Raw genomic sequence first — 19,930 nt, 5'->3', positions numbered from 1 at the left:
CTTCATAATAACTGCAAAATACCACATTGTTTTTAATTCATTACAGTTTATGTCAGGTAGCAATATTCACAGATAGCAGTGGTATTCAGCTGAACTCGGTGGTGAAGCGGCTCAGATTATGAGCCCAGGCATGGGGCTGTTCAAACAGACGGAACACAACAGGATGGAACCAAACACAAGGATCTCGAGACAGACACACATTTCCAAGTTGAACTCCTTTCCTGACAAAGCGTTAAAAATACTCATTGCTTAATCTGAGAAACGCTTATAAGAGAGCAAGACTCAATGGCCAAGTACCTCTGCCAACTGTAAGGGGCTGTTCACACCGAACGCTTTTGCAACCATCCATTTGTTTTTCTATGTAAAAACATGCTAGATGAACATCTTTGTTTTTGTTTATTCAGTATCTCATCCAGGAGCACTGTTTTTTAGATGCTGTGTCTAATTAAAAAGAAATTTAAAAAGCATCTTGAGACACCTGCTTTTTGTTAAACTGTATTTGTTGCGCTGTGTCTAGCCTTTTTTAGCACAAGAATGCGATCGATCTGAAGTCATCGTCAGTGCTTGGCACAAATCCATAATTCAAATACACAGTTTTAGCATTGGAAAGGGCATTTTTTTTTCTTGTATTTTAATTTTAATTTGACAGCCCTACTCCAGTGGTTAAATCAATATCTTCAGAAGCGATGTGACAGGTGTGGATGAGAAACAGATCATGTTCACATTCTTCTTCTTTTGTTTATGGTGATTCACATTCTTCTCTGCATATTGCCCCCTGCTGGGCAGGGAGAAGAATTTGGCTTAAATAGTGATCTGTTTCTCACCCACACCTATCATATCACATCTGAAGTTATGGATTTAACTACTGGTGTCATATGGATTACTTTTATGATTCCTTTATGTGCCTTTTGGAGCATCAAAATTTTGGCACCCATTCACGTGCATTGTATGGACCTACAGAGCTGAGATATTTTTCTAAAAATCATAATTTGTGTTCTGCAGAAGAAAGGAAGTCATAAACATCTGAGATGGCATGAGGGTGAGTAAATGATGAGAGAATTTTCATTTTTGGGTGAACTACCCCTTTAAAAAGATAGCTCAGCCATAATTTATTATTCTGCAATCATTTCCCTTCCCTCATTTTGTTCCAAACCTGTGTGACCTTCTGTATTCTGTGGAACCCAAAAGATGTTAGACAGAAAGTTAGGGATTGACAGTCTCAATCACAATTCTCTTTCAAAATATGGAGAAAAAAAAAACACATTCACTGAAAGTAAATGGTGACCAAGGCTAACATTCTGTCTAAAATCTCCTTATTGTGTTGCATGGAAGAAAGAAAGTCATACGGGTTTGGAACAAAATGATGGTGAATAATGACAGAATTTCCATTAATAATAATAATAATAATTCTGTAATACATGTTAAATGTGTATTATGTAATGGAATCTAGGGAGTTAATGTCCATTATGTAATTTGTGAAAGTAACGATACTCACTATTTGAGTACTCTTTTAATTGGATACTGTCTTACTCTTACTCAAGTAATTATTTATGTTAGTACTTTTACTTCTACTTGAGTAATTCTTTTTTAAAGTAATTATACTTTTACTTGAGTACAGTTTTTGGCTACGCTACCACCTCTGACTGTAATAAGCATAAAATCTTACTTAGGCAATTCTGCTTGTCATGTAATTTTAAAAAGGATATTTAGGATATTTTTATAGATCCTTAAAAGTTAGATTTTTGGGGGGGAATAAAAACAAAGATAGTGATTAAGAAAAATATTTGTGTAGTGTAACACCCTGCCTGACAGCATCAGATGCCTTTTTTAAATAAATAAAATGTGCAACATGTAAGCTTATCTTTTGTTTTGTATGGTATTTTTCATAACGTTTATCAGTACCACGAATGGTGTTGTTTCTGCATTTAGCTTCGGGATTACTGGTAAATGGGGCCAGCAGGATATTTTATGCCAATGTTGTCCAGTGCTGCACCTGTGTGTGGTTGTACAGTACCAATCAAGCCAACAACCAGTCTTTGCAATGGTCGATTTGACTTCTGAATGTGTTCTTGGAACGTTGCTTGTCCAATCAGATTAGAGGACCAGAATTCTTCTATAAACCAACATATTGTCCTGCCCTGGTGCTAGCTTATCCATCTGCCATCTATACGATGAGTCTTAACCATATATTGCCTGGTCTGGGCTTTAAAATGATCAGTTGTTGTCTTGTGTAGAAAACTTGCCAGTAAGTTATGTTCCATTATAAATGCAGTATAATGGATTTCAGCAGCCTTTCTAAATTATTGAGCATAGTCCATGTTTGGTCCACCCCATGGGAATACTGGAGGAAAAGCAGAGAGGAAAATCATGCCAGCATTCACTAGCGGAACGTTTGCTTCCAGCCACAGCAACTGAAGCAAAACAGAGTTTGGGAGGATTCTCTGTGTTTGTGAGAGAGATACAGAGGAATTACTTATGTGTCCCATCTGAGGTAGAGTGGAGTGTGTGTGTCTGTGTGTATCAATGCCACAGAGCTGCAATCTATTTATAGCCTCATCTCTACCTAAGACATCAGGACTGTGCCTCTTAAAATCTGTCCTGTCATTGAAGATGAGCTAAGAGAACATCAGCTCAGGGGTTGACATTTTAAAGGAGTACATCCCCGAATCATAGGCACTAAATGTCCTGCAGTGACTTTGTTCCTGGGGTGGATTAGCCTGAATAATGGTTTGAGTGACTGTCAGGCTCGATTTAGTCTCTCTGTTACAGCTAAAGAAAAGAGCTCTGGAGACTTGCGGGAAATATGCACAGCCCACTACATCATCAGAGCTTTGCCACATCCAGGCAGTGTTTTTTTCCTGCTGTTTTCCCAAAGGGCAAAAGTCCTTTCTAAAGCTGTGCCATTTCTTCTAGTCCATTAGTTTTAATAATAATGTTGTGCAATTGTGGATTAGTGTATCACTTTGGCAATCTGCAGAAAGCCATTGTCTCTGAACATAATGAGAGAGCCTATTGCATAAATTCGCATGCCTCATTACTATTTGTTTTGACTCTAGAACTGAAGATTTAAGATGATAAGTTATGGTGTTAATGGAGTATTTTTAAGGAGTCATATCATGAAGAATCAAATTATCTTCGTTCGTTGTACTGTGAAAACATACTTTAACTTTTGGAACTCAAAACTTATTCTGCAGTGAAAAAAGCGATATAAAAAAAATAAGCTGCAAAAAACAACATGAACACATGGGAAGTCGACATGTTGCTATTGAACGTGTCAGTACCCTGACATCAACACTATTCTGCCGAGTTACTGACAAGCGGCATCTCCCATCTGACATTTTTGCATCAGTGCAAATGTGTTTACCTTTTCATGTGACGTGACAGATAAAGCATTGCATCAGCAGCATTAGAGACCTGTGTTCTCTTCCTGTGTTGAAACCAGGAAATAATCACATTCGCATAATCAGTGACAATCACGATTTGGAGGTTACAGCTTCCCTTTGTAGATTGAATTTTCACTCCACTGACAGTTAGGTTTAGGGTTTGGGTGTAAACTTAATAAAATATGCATTCCTGTTCACTTTTTTTTATTATTTATTTTTTTACATCATTTACAACTAAAAACAACTCGCTTTACAACTTGCGCCTCTCTGGATATTTCACACAGAAATTGGATCTCAAATGTGCCCATTTGTTCAACAACACTTCTCGCTTCTCGGGTCAGTGCTTCAAATTACGATACAGACTGAGTTTTCTGTAGTTCAAGAACTGTCGACCTACTGTTGCTGAATTTACAGTTAGATCAGTCAAAACTTCCATTACTTTCTGATGTTAGACAGATGAATACATTAACACATGCACACATGACCGCCCACTTTACACGTCAACAATGAGTATTAAGTGTTCAGAATCTTGACCCAGCCAGAAGTATGGTTATTCCTAAAAACAAGAAAAACTAATGTTATGAGCAAAATGTAGGAAAATCCAACCGTGTGCTGTTCCTGGCTGTATGTGGCACCTACAGCTCTGCAAATGATCCCAGTGTTAGAAAAAGAGTTTATTTATAACAAGAACACCAATAATTTCAGCATGATCTTTACCGTTTGTGAGGCATGTTTCATCATGGATTGTTTTGTAAATCTGTCACAATGTAATAAACGCTTTGCAAGAAAACTGTTATTGAAGGGTAAGGCAGGTTATAAACACTATTGGACAATGCTGGACAGCAAACACGCAGCTCATGAGAAAAAGTGCAACACAGCACAGTATCTCATTTCACATGCAAACAGGGCATTTACATAGCTGCAAAAATGACCTGTTTGATTCAGAGTCAGAGAGATTGTAAAAAATGGGGATTAATGGGGAAAAATAAATTATGACTGTATTGGCTCAAAAAAACATTACTAACATTACACCTCAAAAGTAGTCCACAATGCCTCCGCTACATTCCAAGATTTTTGAAACCACATATTAGCTACGTGTGGGGAACAGAGCAAAATTAGCTGAAAATCTTTCCCTCTCAAATTGACATTTGATTTTAAACCTGACACGTCTTGAGATTAATGTTTGAATTAATGTGGATGATGAGAGCTATGGCGGAGGGAAAGATTTTCTGGGAATAATGTCTAATTCAGTCTGTTCTTTAGATTAAGGTATTGTATGACTAGAGAAGAATTGGAACATAGTGTAACCGGTCCTGCTCAACCCGCTCCAAGTGGAATTCGAACCGGCATCAGCCGGCATGGGAGGCAGGCACGCTAACGAGGAGGCTAAATGCTACAGCCCCTAGCGTCCGTCGCTAGTGCGCCTCTTGATGCTAGGGGAGTGAGATTTACACACACCGCACAGCCAACATGCACCAGCTGGCTCCCGTTACAATAGCACACAAGTAGAATTGACTACCTTTATGATACTTCATGTGCTTTTGTCATTTTTGAACATGACAGTAAAAATAAGTGTTCTCTTTCATTGTATGCAAAAATAAATGAATAAATAAAAAGTAGCAGCTCGGACATGATAACAGAATTTTCATTTGAACCCTTAGCCTTGGTTAAACTAATGAAATGCTCTGAATCAAGTTGAAATACATGAGTGACTTTTTGTTGGTGCAGGGTAAAAGTCACTAAAGTTAGTTTTTGACTGTCTTACAAGAGCATTTTTCAACAACGTTAAACATTATCAAGAGTATTGGAAGAGAGTATTAACAATAGCCTATAGGGAGGATTGAAAGTTTTGGGAGTATTGTCTATTTGGCATTAATACTGAGGACTATGGGCCACAGATACAGCTTTGTAACTTTGCAACATATACATCTTTAGACAGTGTCTACAAAATCAAAATGTCTAAGTTTGAATTTCACTGCCATATTTATTGTCATGTGTAAGGGTGACTGGCAGGAAATGAAAAGGTTTTGATGTTGAGATAGAATATTGCAACTGTGAGTCATGTTTACATACCTTGCTTGCTGAAGGTATACAAACGACCAGTGAGTTCTTTAATAATTCAGCAATCTTTGCATGGATGCACTGTGTAATCAAGTCTAGATGCAATAGCATGTCAGGTCTGCCAGAAAAGATGCAGAAAATGCAGAACGCTCAAGGAGAACATGGAAATGTTTGTGCTTTGTAGCATAATAACCCAAATGTTTATAGAAAGGAGGGGTGTTTGCGCTGAAAAGAATGACAATGACTTTATATACTTACAGCGCAAGTATTTTATCATATATAGCGCCTGGTTACACTGGATTGCGAATTTGCGATGCTAGTGAAATACTGTGTGCAAATGTGGCGCAAGTGTTTACTGAGTTTGCTACCCCTGAAACCTTCTCTCATTTATTTATCATGACAGTTGTGTTGGATAGGTCACAACAGGGCAGAGAAGCATCCCTCAAGTTATGCTGTCACACACACAAATCCAAATATATTCTGATGCAGGCAAGTTATGTTGGGACCATGGAGCAGAGAGGTTAAGCACTGCTGTCTTCAGTGACAGATTGATCTCAGATAACTCTTATGCTTATGTTGAAACGGAGTTAAATACAGTTACTTTTAACTCCTCACATTTCATAGCTTGCATTCATGTTTTCAGATGTCTCAGGTTGCCCACAATTAATAACCTCCCCCCACATTTCACTGATTGAATGATATATATATATATATATTATGTCTAATTAAATTCACACAAAGGACAACAAATATTACATGGTTTATGAATATTATAGCATGAGATAATACTATACTATACCATAAATACTAAATATTTAAACATTGTATCATTGTTTTTTTTTTCCCACATTATAGTAATGAAAGATATTTATGCACTTTTTAATACTTATATGCTTCCAAAATAAATACTTACAATTTAAATAATATACTACTATTTTTTCACAGTACAGTAATGAAAAAGATATACGTTTTGTACATCACAGTCTTGGGAAAAATCGTAATGGTCCTAAAAACAGGCTTCATGCTCTTTAACTCTTTGAGCAAAATATACTGTATTTTCTTATTTATTTATTTTGATTTATGGGTGAAATATTACCTGGATATATTCTTGGCAGGATTTATCAGGTTAGTCTACTTAATCTTCTCTCCAAACATTTTATGAGTAAATCAAAACTATTAATACAATGTAATGGTAATTATACTAAAAGCCCTAGATGCATAATTTTATTGCCCTCTCTAAGTCTTTTTCTCACTGGGTTATTCTTGGTGAAATAAAGGTGAAAAAAAGAGTGACTAATTTAACAAGAAACATTTCTGAGATCACACTCTTAGAAGAAAAGTTTCCATATAGAACCCAAAATGGTTATTTTGCACACTTCATAGTTAGACCTCCTAAAAAATTATATATATGGAAAATGAAATCAGCATCTTTAAAAAGCTGGTCAGCAGAAGGAAGCATGATGTGCTCCAACATTTCTTGGTAAACGGGTGCAGTGACTTTGGTTTTCAAAAAACACAATGGACCAACACCAGCAGATGACATTGCACCCCAAATCATCACAGACAGTGGAAACTTAACACTGGACTTCAAGCAACTTGGGCTATGAGCTTCTCCACCCTTCCTCCAGACTCTAGGACCTTGGTTTCCAAATGAAATACAAAACTTGCTCTCATCTGAAAAGAGGACTTTGGACCACTGGGCAACAGTCCAGTTCTTCTTCTCCTTAGCCCAGGTAAGATGCCTCTGACGTTGTCTGTGGTTCAGGAGTGGCTTAACAACAGGAATACGACAACTGTAGCTAAATTCCTTGACATGTCTGTGTGTGGTGGCTCTTGATGCCTTGACCCCAGCCTCAGTCCATTCCTTGTGAAGTTCACCCAACTCGATTTTGCTTGACAATCCTCATAAGGCTAACCCCTAAAGGGTTCTTTGAGCCAGGTGAAAATTTACTATACAGAACCTTTTAGGGTTCCCAACTTGGAATAATAACATTGGTTTTTTGTTTAGTTTTTAAATGTGATTTTTTGTTTTATTACCAGAATAACGTTTAATGGATATGGGAATTAAATAGTTCATACAGATGTTATATCACTATGAAAGTTAAATAACCATATAAAACACACTTAAGTAATACGTAGTAAAATATTTTTAATAGTTTGTATTTACAACAACACAAGCAATAAATGCAGTTCATAATGCAATAGTTATAAGAATTGACATCCACAGGTTTGTAATAAGAAGCTAAAAGCTGAATTAGTAGTCATATTATTTATATAAAATCATAAACATTAAATCATTTAACATTAACCATATGTTAAAATTATAACCATAAGTAAGATTAATAAATAAGTACAAAACTAAGTTAAAATAAATAAATAAATAAAAACAAATGACCAATGAAAATCTTTTACAGAATACAGAATAATTTTGTTATTACCCACTGGGGAGTCTTTCTACAGCATGATTATAGTGAGGTCTTTTGAAGACAACAAATTAGACAAAACATTACTTCACTTCAGCCATCCCCATGTCATCAGTTTGATGCTGACTCTCTGCACTGAGGGGTCTTGACTCCATTTGAAAGAAAAGTTTGAGGATGTTTGATGTGCTGATTCCTGAAAGTAAGAGAAACATTTGATAGATGTGCAGTCAGTATGCACAGTAATTAAAAACAGAAATTAATTGGTATCTCTCTAAATTACATCTTAAAACTTTGTTTTATCTGTATGAAGATGATCAAACAAATAATGTTGCACTCCAGAGCCACTGCAAACAGAAATTAACAATTTTTAGCATTATAAAAACCTTGATGCAATGCAAAATAATGAGAAATAATGGGAAAAGATATACCTTTTATGATATCGTTTATGTCATTGTTTTGAAGTCAAATGTACCCTTTGACTTCCACTTCTCATGGCTCTGATGATGTTGGTGGCAAGAACTTCTGAAGTGCTCTGAGTTAGTTGAAGGTCTTTGCTAAAACCCATGTTAAATTATTATGGCATTTTCAAAAAAATAAATAAAAAAATACATAATCATTATACTTTTGAACATGACAATAAAACTACAAACACCAAATACTCACAAGTTGAGAAATTGAAACATTTCCATCACTTCCTCTCTTTGACTTTGGACATTTGACATTCTCTTGAATAGAGCTCTTTTAATCTCTTTGTATCAGTGCAGCTGGCTTAATTCAATGTTTGGCTCTGATGTGCTCCTGGAAACTTGTTTAGTTTTCCCCCCATGTTTTCTATGTGCAAAGAAAAGTAAATAACGACATAACATATCATCAGGATTACTAGTCAAACAACAAAAGTGATTTTATTGATTCAAATTTGGAATTACTTACCTACTGGCGGAGAATATTGTGGGCCTGGATGAAACAGTTTTGTCAACTTTTCTTCTTTGTGCTTGCTGAATTAAATGTGTAAGTCATAAATGTCAAGGAGTTAGGTAAAAAAAAAAACATACAATTAATCAACAAATTAATGTATTTCTCTCACTTACCCATGTAACATCACCCTTTCAGGATTTCAGCTCAACCGACTTTCTGTGACCGTTAAAATTTTAAATAGGATGCTCACGCATATTGATAACTCGTGTGAGTTTCGCGTCTGCGAGCACGTGGCTTAAATGTGTCTTTGCGCTATGTACAGTAGAAAGGACAAAAATAACCAGTGCTACATGCTCAAATTGTTTGCTGTTGATAAACACAGTTTTATGCATCTGATATTGAATTAATAGTCAAGAATAGATTGGACCATAGACTGCATATTGATACTGAGATAAACCTGTCGTCTTAAAGAGAAACGACACTGGATCTGATCATCTGTCATTTATCCTTTTCCAGTCAAACCCAAAGATGGAGAAGTAAATTGTAAAAGTTTTATTTTTCTGCAGTATGAAATGCAAAAGTAATGTATAGTGTAGTGTTCAAAACTATTTATAAATAAAAATATTATTAATGTAATTTATACATAGCCTACACATACATAGTCACATTAAGCAACTGTCAGCCTAAAGAACCCTTTTGTACAAAAAGGGTTCTTTTTTGCAAATATTTCTAAATAGAACCTTTTTGGCATAAAGGTTTCTTTGGAGCTGAGTAAAGAACCCTAGGGTTCTATATAGAACCACAAAGAACCTTTTTTTCTAAGAGTGGTGAGAACTTTTTATAGGCTTTATACTGCTTGCAGTTTATTTTTAGAGCATTGTGAACTTGGTGTACCTTTTGTGTGTGTGTGCTTTATTCAGACCTAGTTTACAGTAATACAATTTATTTCAGTTCCTAAAGTGCAGCAGACTGAGCGCTGGGTTTTCTTCAACTTTCAAGAGGCATGTCACTCTTGACTTGAAAGAGTGCACAAAATGGCATTACAGCTGTGTCAAATACATGCATGTGTCATGCACATCATTCTTGTTGTATGCACTGTATTGGTATTTATGTAAATGTTTTTATTTTAAGCTTGTAGCAGTCATTTCAAAGGACTCTTAGCAACGTGCTTTTGTGGGCCCATCTGTTTGGAACGTCCCCCTTTAACTTTACCGTAAAATGCTACACATACTGTATATCCACTGTCATAAAATACATAGAACTGACGTTTTTCTTCCTGAAAATATGATAAATGACTTCAGCTTCCCTGTCACAGATGGTCTACTTGCTGAGCAGACTGACTGCTGAGTTGTCAATGGGTGCAGCTTGACTTTTATTTTCTTCCCAGAGAAACTGATTTTTAATGTATAATCCTTTCAAGACAGTCCCACCATGAGCACTGTTAATGTAAATCTGTGTAATTCCAACTTCATTTAAGGAAAATCTTGTTTAGTTGCTGAATTTACAATGGTATTCAGCATTGTGTGTAGCCGTAATGCACATTTATTTCTGTTGGGAAGCAGATGGTTGCAAGAAACCCATTAACCTTCTTGGGCTGTTCAGATTTTTTTTATATAACAAAAAATGGTGGTACAAGATTTAGTGACTTTTCCTAGACTTGCAATCTGAAAAATAAATTAATTAATAAAAGAAAATGTAAAAAATTAAAAAAAATAATTCAATGAAAAACCAACACCTTTGCTGTTGATGGTCAAAATTGACTGACCATAGGAAATTAATGGGAGAGATCATAAAACAGAACTTTTTTAATTTTTTGATTTGCTGATTAAAATCAATAAATCAGCCTCAATGCCGAACATAAAGACACAGAAATGAAGAGGTGGGACTATAAAACATCTTGAGTGCAAAAAAATACACACACACACACACACACACACACACACACACACACACACACACTCCCCACACATGTTGGTGCAGCTATCATTATGAGGACTCTCCATAGCCATAATGATTTTTATACTGTATGAACTATAGATTCTATCCCCTAACCCTCACAAAAAACTTTCTGCATTTTTACATTTTCAATAAAACATCATTTAGTATGTTTTTTAAGCGATTTGAATTATGGGGACACTAGAAATGTCCTCATAAACCACATTTATAGCACAATACCCTTGTAATTACCAGTTTATAACCTAAAAAAAGTCCTCATAAACCACTTAAACCTGCCCACACACACACACATAAATTAATTGGTGAGACTATAACACAGAGTTTTTTTTTAACATTTGTCAAATAAAATCAATAAATCAGCCACAATGCAGAACACACACACAAACACAGAAATGAGGGAGTGATACCAAGTCAAGTCATTTTTATTTGTATAGCGTTTCACAACACACATCGTTTCAAAGTAGCTTTACAGAAAATCATACGTTAACAGAAAATTAAACTGTAATATTTATAAAGTCTGAGTCATCATTGTGTATTGTAAATTGTGTATAAAAATAAATAATTAAATAATAATTGTATTTAGAACCCCATGTGAGCAAGCCGAAGGCGACTGTGGCAAGGAACACAAAACTCCATAAGATGTTGGTTAATGGAGAAAAATATCCTTGGGAGAAACCAGGCTCACTGTGGGGTCCAGTTCCCCTCTGGCTAACAGCATGAATATAATGCCAATATGACTTATTTATGTGCAGTGTAAGTCATGGTTTAAAATTAGTAAACTAAGTAAGTGTAAAGGGCCAATGTTTAAACAAAGATTTTGTATGAACTATAAGATTAATGACTAATGTCTTTGAAGTCCATTCTGGATTAAATGCAGAAGTTTACATAGATTAATTGTCCTTTGTTAGTTGGATGATGAAGGCTTTTATTGGTGATTAATTGATGGTCTGTGTATTCCATTTCAGGAGTGTAGTCCATCATTAGACCAAGGTCATGCAGGCAGAGATGAGTGAGGCGCACAGCAGTTCAACTGGCCAGTCATTTCGGTGAGGTCTATCCTAAGTCCAAGGTTCAGGCAGTAGCATATGAAGTATCCCATGTCTTATGGTTGGAGTTGCCATCAGTTCATCCTCTGAAGTCCATCGTAATAGATCGAAGTGATGTCTGGCTGGCACCGGCTGCATTTAGTCATCATCATTCAGAGACGCGTAGCAGTGGAGTCCGACAAGCAGGAACAGAGCTGGATCTGGCCGATTCTGGTGACCTTGGCATAGGAATCTCGAAGTTGAGACAGGGATACAATTAGAATAATATTAACATAGATGCCATTCAATTTTTAGCAGAGTTATAGATCATGATAAATGTTTCAGGTTCCGGAAGACCTAACTAAAGCAGCCTAATTGTGAGTTGATGGATAAATTAGGTAAATGGCTGGGTAAATAGATGAGTCTTTAGTCTAGACTTAAACTCAGTGAGTGTGTCTGCATCCCGAACAGTGTTAGGGAGACTATTTCATGGTTTAGGAGCCAAATAGGAAAAGGATCTACCTCCAATTGTGGATTTTGATATTCTAGGAACCATTAACAGGCCAGAGTTTTGCGATCGTAATGAATGTGAAGTAATATAGCGTGGTAGGTCACTTAAGTACTGCGGAGCTAGACCATTCAAAGCTTTGTATGTAGTTAACAAAAGTTTACAATTAATACGAAATTTAACAGGTAGTCAATGTAATGATGATAAAATGGGGCTAATATGATCATATTTCTTTGTTTTAGTCAGCACTCTGGCTGCTACATTTTGAACCAATTGAAGTTTATATACTGAACTTGCTGGACATCCTCCCAGTAATGCATTACAATAATCTAGTCTTGATTTACACATTAATTAGTTTTTCGGCATCAGCAACAGGGAGCATGTGTTGTAACTTTGCAATATTTTTGTGGTGGAAGAATGCTGTTCTACAAACACTGGACATTTGATTTTCAAAGGACAGATTGGTATCAAATATAACACCTAAGTTCTTCGCTGTAGAAGACGATGTAACAGTACATCCATAAAGAGTCAATTTATATTTTTATAGGTTTTTGGTCCATTATTTAGTACCTCTGTTTTGTCGTGAGTAGAAGGAAATTTCTTGCCATCGATTCATTGATATACTCTGCTAAACTGTGAAATTTTGTCGGGTTTCAAAGAAATATAAAGTTTGAAATCATCGGCATAACAGTGGAAACTTATTCCACGATTCCTGATAATATCTCCCAGGGGAAGCATGCAGTATATAAGGAGAAAAGCAGAGGCCCTAAAACTGATCCCTATGGCACTCCATACTTTTGTTTGATTTGACAATTCCTCATTTACACAGAGGTATACATACAAGTGGTAGCAGTCTGCTAATTAGGACCTAAACCATTCTAATGCAAGTCCACAAATGCCAACATAATTCTCAAGCCTATTCAAGAGAATGTCATGATCTATGGTGTCGAAGGCAGCACTAAGATCTAAAAGCACTAGGAGAGAAATGCAGCCATGATCAGATGATAGGAGGAGATTGTAACTCTGATAAGTGCAGTTTCTGTACTGTGGTGGGGCCTAAATCCTGACTGAAATTTTTCATATATACTATTTCTCTGTAGAAAACATAGTTGGGAGGGCACTACCTTTTCTAGTATTTTTGACATAAATGGGAGATTTGAAATCGGTCTATAATTAGCCAATTCTCAAAGATCAAGCTGTGGCTTCTTAAAAAGAGGTTTGTTAACTGCCATTTTAAAGTTTCTTGGGACATGTCCTAAGGATATCAAGGAGTTAATAATATTAAGAAGAGGTTCTGAGATTACAGGGAATACCTCTTTTAAGAGCTTAGTTGGTGTTGGATCAAACATACATGTTGTGGCTTTTCATGTTTCGATAAGTTTTGTTAGCTCTTCATGATCTATGGCAGCAAAGGATTATAGCTGCTTGTGAGAAAATTATGAGACATTGTTTTCTGAGGTACTGTGACAGATGATTGTATAATTCCAATTTTATTTCTGATTATTTAAATTTTATCAGTAAATAAATTCATGAAGTCATTACTATTATGCTGCGATTGTGCTATCTGGTTCAGTTGAGGCTTTATTCCTAACCAATTTAGCCACAGTACTGAATAAACACTTAGGATTGTTGTAGTTATTTTCTATGAGTTTGCTAAAATATGCTGACCTGGCAGCTACAGACACTATCTTTCCATGCACCGCAAAATACCTCTAAATTTGTATTCTTCCACTGGCGCTCCATTTTCTGAGCTGCTCTCTTGAGAGCATGAGTGTGATCATTGTACCATGGTGCAGGGCTTTTTTCTTTAATTTTCTTTAATCGAAGGGGGGCGACACTATGAATTTTCTGAGTGCTAGAGAATTTTCTGTTATTACATCAAGTTCTTCTTGACTTTGTTGCTTACTGAGTATATGAGATAAATCTGGAAGATTATTAGTGAAGCTACCTTTAGTGGTCGAAAGAATAGTTCTACCTGAATGATTGCATAATGTAGATTGAGTAACATTAGCTGATCGCAGCATACAAGAAACAAGGAAATGATCTGAGATGTCAGAATTTCTATAGTATCAACATCAAGTCCATATGACAGAATTAAATCTAGCGTATGATTATGGCAATGAGTTGGTTCTGTCACATTTTGTCTGACTCCAAGAGAGTTGAGAATATCGATAAATGCTAATCCCATTGTGTAATTTTCATTATCTATGTGAATGTTGAAGTCACCAATAATTAAAGCTCTATCCACAGTAACTACTAGATCTGATAGAAAATTTGCAAATTCACCAAGTAAATCAGAATACTGCCTAGGTGACCTATATACTGTAGCAAGGGCAAAGAGATTTTTTATTTGAAACTGATGGTGTCACATTAAGCATTATTAGTTCAAAAGACTTAAACTTATATCCTGTCCTCTGAGTAACACCAAAACCTTCACTGTAAATTGTAGCAACACCTCCTCCTCGACCCCAGACGAGGCTCATGTTATAACAATAACCTGGGGGAGTAGATTCATTTAGACTAATATATTCATCTGGTTTAAGCCAGGTTTCAGTCAAACAGAACAGATCCAAACTATGATCTGTAATAATTTAATTTACAATTAGTGCTTTGGTTGAAAGAGATCTAATGTTTAGAAGTTATTTTCAAGTTTTATCTTAATCAAATTTTTTTAAATAATTTAGTGAGAGTTTTGTGTTTGGTAGTTTGGGGAACAGACACTGTATGTGATATCTAGGTGATACAGTCTCTTATGTGTTGTAGTTTATGTGACCTATGTGACATCTCAAGACAGTCAGCTAGTTTGTCTGCTTCCTGATCTGGGCCCCAGTTAGTGAAATACTATCACTATTAAGTCTATGAGCCAAATTACTAGAGAGGAGAGCGGCACCTTCCCTGAAGGGATGGAGTCTATCTCTCTTTAGCAGGTCAGGTCTACTCCAAAAACTCTTCCAATTGTCTATAAATCCTATGCTATTCTCTGGACACCACTCAGACATCCAGCCATTCAGTGACACTAATCTACTTTAAACCTCATCACCACGACAAGCAGGGATGGGGGCCAGAGCATATTACAGTGTCTGACATTGTTTTTGCAAGTTCACACACCTCTTTAACATTATATCTAATGATCTCTGACTGGCGAAGCCAGACATTTTTAGTGCCAACATGAATAACAATTTTTAGAAAATCTATGTTTAGCATTAGCCAGCACTTGTAAATTTGATCTGATGTCAGACACCCGAGCCCCCGAAATGCATTTAACAATAGTGGCTGGAGTCTCTATTTCCACGTTCCTTACAATAGAATCACCAATAACAAGGGCTCTTTCAACATGAATCTCAGTGGGTGCATCACTGAGTGGGGAGAATTGATTTGAAACCCTAACAGGAACGGGAGAGTGGTGTCACTTTGCTGAGCGAGTATGCTGCCGAGACGTCACCCAATCGCCCTGCTGCAGAGGTTCTACAGCCGGAACCAAACTGTGTGTGTTGCTCGCTGTACTACCAGCATCTGAAACAGTATCTACCGGCTTCTCTTTCTCACTGACCTCCACTAGCGTTCGGATGCGTGTCTCTAACTCATTAATCTTCTCTGTCAGCCTGACTAATTCCTTACATTTATCACATGTAAATCTCTCACTGCTGATGGAAGAAGCTATAGTAAACATATGGAATGTAAAGAAAAAAAATGCACACAGTTGAATCGCGATAAGAGAATAAAGCAGAAAAAACCTGATGCACTGAAAAATGGCAGAGATTAAAGATTAAAAGCTGAAAACACATAGATAAGCGATGCTAAAAAAAGCTAGCAGGCTACAAACACAGACTCGAGCTAGGCGCCAGCAGCAAGAGGTGACTTCTGATAGTAACAAAAGCACGAACGCAGCTGGGAATTTGCACCAGTACAGCACCTTACAAATGTGAGTTGAATGCTTATCACTTCACATTGTGTGAATATATTATTTGAGATATAAGAGTTGGACTGAGTTTTACTAATGCGCTAAAGCTGGAGGCAACATATCATGTGCGTTTGAAACATTACTTCCATCAGCTAAAACACTCACAATGCAGAACATGCACACACACACACACACACACACACACACACACACACACACAAACACACACAAATGAATGGGTGAGACTAACACAGCCAAAATAAAGAACACACACGCACGCGCACACGCACACACACACGCAGATAAAAAAATAAAATAAAATCACAGTCTAAGTCTGACCCCCAATGTATATGCTTAGGTGTGGGAGACCCTAACCCTAACCTTCCAGAAAAAATACTACATCTTTCTGTTATGGACACAAAGAAACAATATATACATCCAAATGCATAACTTGTGATAACCTAATATAAATCTCTAATTAGAAAATCAATAAATTAAGTAACAACATGCAGTCAGACCACACAGTCTCTCCAATCATCTACAGGTTATTATTGTCATGACACAATTTTCAAATCATGCAATTGTTCTTTTTTCCACCAGATATCAGCAATCTGCCCCATTACATGACACATTCTCATATACGCATGTTTCAGCTTATGGAAGTGTAGGTTTTTAATGAAGTGAGTTTAACATAAATTGTCTTATTTGCATATGTAAATGAATGATGTAAGAAATTTACAGGCAAATAATATCTAAAGAGCATAAAATTACAAAAGAAGTGCATAATTTTATTGTTACTGTTTCAAGGAAAAAGAAAAAAAAAAAAGAAAAAAAAAGTTACACTTATACTGTTTCCCATCACTAAAACCCTTAGTGACAAAACACTTATCATTATAACAAAGAGTTTTCTCAAGTTCCATTGTCCTTCAAGTAGGCCCAACGTCCCCCACTCTCATTTTACGCCCATCACTTTTACTGATTATATCCAGTTCTAAAACTAAATTGTTTCTTTCCCAGTGTAAACCTATTCTGGGCCATGGATTTGTCCTGGACAAGTACAAGTGCCAATGCAAGAGAGGTTTCTACCACCCAAGCCGGGTGGCACTCAATGGCTTCTCAAGTAAGTATATGCCTAAACTTCCTTTCTTTTCTGAAAGTTTTAAATACTTTTAAAAGCTTAAAGATCATTAGACCATAATAGACCTCATTAGACCCACTAGAGACCATATTAGACAACAGTAGTCCACATCAGACTTTGTCAGACATCATCAGACCCCATTAGACAACATTAAAAATAATCACACCCCCAGGAGACCATATTAGACAACATTAAACCTCATCAGACCCCCTGGAGATCACATCAGACAACATTAGACCTCATCAGACCCCTATAAATCACATTAGACTTTGTAGACCAGATTAGACCTCATCAAACCCACAAGAGACCATATCAAACCTCATCAGACACATTAGACTTCATCAAAATTCAACAGACCCCCAAGAGACCCCATCCAACCCCATCAGATCCCCTAGAGACAACATCAGATCACATTAGACATCATCAGACCCCCTAGAGACCACATCAGACAACATTAGACCTCATCAGACAACATTAGACATTATCAGACCCTCAATACACCACATTAGACCTAATCAGACCCCATCAAACCTCATCAGAGCCACTATAGACCACATCAGACCCTGTTAGACCTTATAAGATCACATTATACTTCATCAGACCCCCTGGATACCACATCAGGCCACATTAGACCTCATCAGACCCAATGAAAACTCAAAAGAACCCCACAAGACCCCATCAAACCTCATCAGATCCCTTACAATTCACATCAGACCCAATAAGTCCACATAAAACCATATCAGACCTCATCATACCTCATCAGACCCCATCAAAATGTAACACACCCCCAAGAGACCCCATCAAACCTCATCAGATCACTTAAAAATCACATCAGACCCAATTATTCCACATAAGACCCTATCAGACCTCATAATACCTCATCAGACCCCATCAAAATTTAACACACCCCCACGAGACCCTGTCAAACCTCATTAGACCCCATAGAGACCACATCAGGCAACAACAGACCTCATCAGACCCCCTAGAGTCTTCATCAGACCAACTTAGACCAAATCAGACTACATAAGACCTCATCAGACCCCATAGAGACCACATCAGGCAACATTAGACCTCATCAGACCATATTAGACCTCATCTGACCACTTAAAACTTAATCAGACCCACTAGAAGACACATAAGATCCCTTTAGACCTTATCAGATTACATTAGACTTTATTAGACCCCTTAGATACCACATCCAAACACATCAGACCTCATCAGACCCCATCAAAACTCAAAAGACCTTAAGACCACATCAGAACAAATTAGACCTCATCAGACCCCATCAAAATTCAACATAACCCTAAGTGACACAATCAATCTCATCAGATCCCTTAGAGACCACACATTTTTCACTAGGTGAAATTAGACTTTGTAGACCCCCTCCCCCATCTCATAGGACCCCTTGGGACAATATCAGACCACATTAGACCTCATGAGACCCCATCAAAACTTAACACCCCCCAAGAGATCCCATAAAACCTAATCAGATCCCCTAGAGACCAGAGTTAGTGTCATAAATGTAGATTCTCAGAAAACTAAAAATAATAAGATTAAATAGTAGAACAGTAGAACATAATTAGTGATAAGTGAGCTGCAAGCATTGGACAGATTGATGTAAAAGCCCTACATACTGTATATATAACTTTTTACATTTTCCGAAGAAAATATTAGTGATGTCTGCCCATGCAGAACTCACTGTCATCCAGTTGCTAGGGTGTTCTGGGAGGTTTCTATTGCATTAAGTTGTTGCTAGGTGGTTATTTACACTGGCCCAAGTCTTAAAATCCCACCCCAAGTCTCTGGTTGTTAGATAATATGGATAGTATCTCTCCTTCACTTTAAGTCTTTAGGAATTTTTTTAACTGTTCTATTTTTCACTGAGTGAAAATTGTGTATTCTGATAACTTCGAAAAGTAATAGCACACATCTTCTTAACAAGCTACATGATATGAAACACATTTCATGCCTAAAGCAGAAACGGTGTAGGATGAGTGAGTGACATGCTAAAGTTTAGAAGGACCTGCAGAATGAGTAATATTACTAGTGATGCTTTCCTTATCAAATACCCCTAACAAATGTATATATATATATTTATATATATACTGTATATACAGTACTGTGCAAAAGTCTTAGGCACATAAGATGTTTCACAAAAACATTTGTCTTAAGATGGTTATTTATATCTGCTACTTTAGTGTGTGTCAATAGGAAATATACATTTTATACTCCCAAACATTCCTTTTGCAAATAGAATAGAATAGTATAGAAGAAGAACAGGGAGCCCTGCAACAGATGGCATGGCCCTCACAGAGCCCCCCACTGAACATCAAGTCAGTCTGGGATTACACGTAGAGACAGAAGTAATTGAGACAGCCTAAATAAATAAAAGAACTGTGGCAAATTCTCCAAGAAGCTTGGGATATCCTATCTGCCAACAACCAAGAAAAACTGTATCCAGGTGTAAGTAGGAGAATTGGTGCTGTTTTGAAGGCAGAAGTGTTCACACCAAATATTGATTTAGCTCTTTTTCTGTTTACTGGACTTTGTATGATGTTAATTAATAAAAACTATTTATTTCATTCTTTTTTTAAGAAATCCTCACTTTGAAAGTTTTTCA

General features: G+C 36.7%; 1 protein-coding gene and 1 long non-coding RNA gene across 2 annotated transcripts in view; one reads left to right on the top strand and one right to left on the bottom strand.

Moving 5' to 3' along the window:
• The window catches only part of LOC127441626 (probable G-protein coupled receptor 158), a 111,158-nt gene that overhangs the window by 29,098 nt on the left and 62,130 nt on the right, over nt 1-19,930 (top strand). Inside the window, exon 3 of the mRNA XM_051699243.1 lies at nt 17,190-17,292. Coding sequence (XP_051555203.1) covers nt 17,190-17,292 — 103 coding nt within the window. The remainder of the gene's footprint in view (nt 1-17,189; nt 17,293-19,930) is intronic.
• LOC127441634 (uncharacterized) lies at nt 7,843-8,694 on the bottom strand. The gene is made up of 3 exons (XR_007897345.1): nt 8,531-8,694; nt 8,296-8,421; nt 7,843-8,060 (listed from the first exon to the last, which is right to left on the bottom strand). It is a non-coding gene; the product is annotated as an uncharacterized LOC127441634 (long non-coding RNA).

Source organism: Myxocyprinus asiaticus, chromosome 5 (genome assembly GCF_019703515.2).
Source record: "Myxocyprinus asiaticus isolate MX2 ecotype Aquarium Trade chromosome 5, UBuf_Myxa_2, whole genome shotgun sequence".
In the NCBI taxonomy this organism is placed as follows: Eukaryota; Metazoa; Chordata; class Actinopteri; order Cypriniformes; family Catostomidae; genus Myxocyprinus; species Myxocyprinus asiaticus.
Note: the sequence above shows the minus strand (reverse complement) of the source record. Positions and strands in the feature narration are given on the sequence as shown.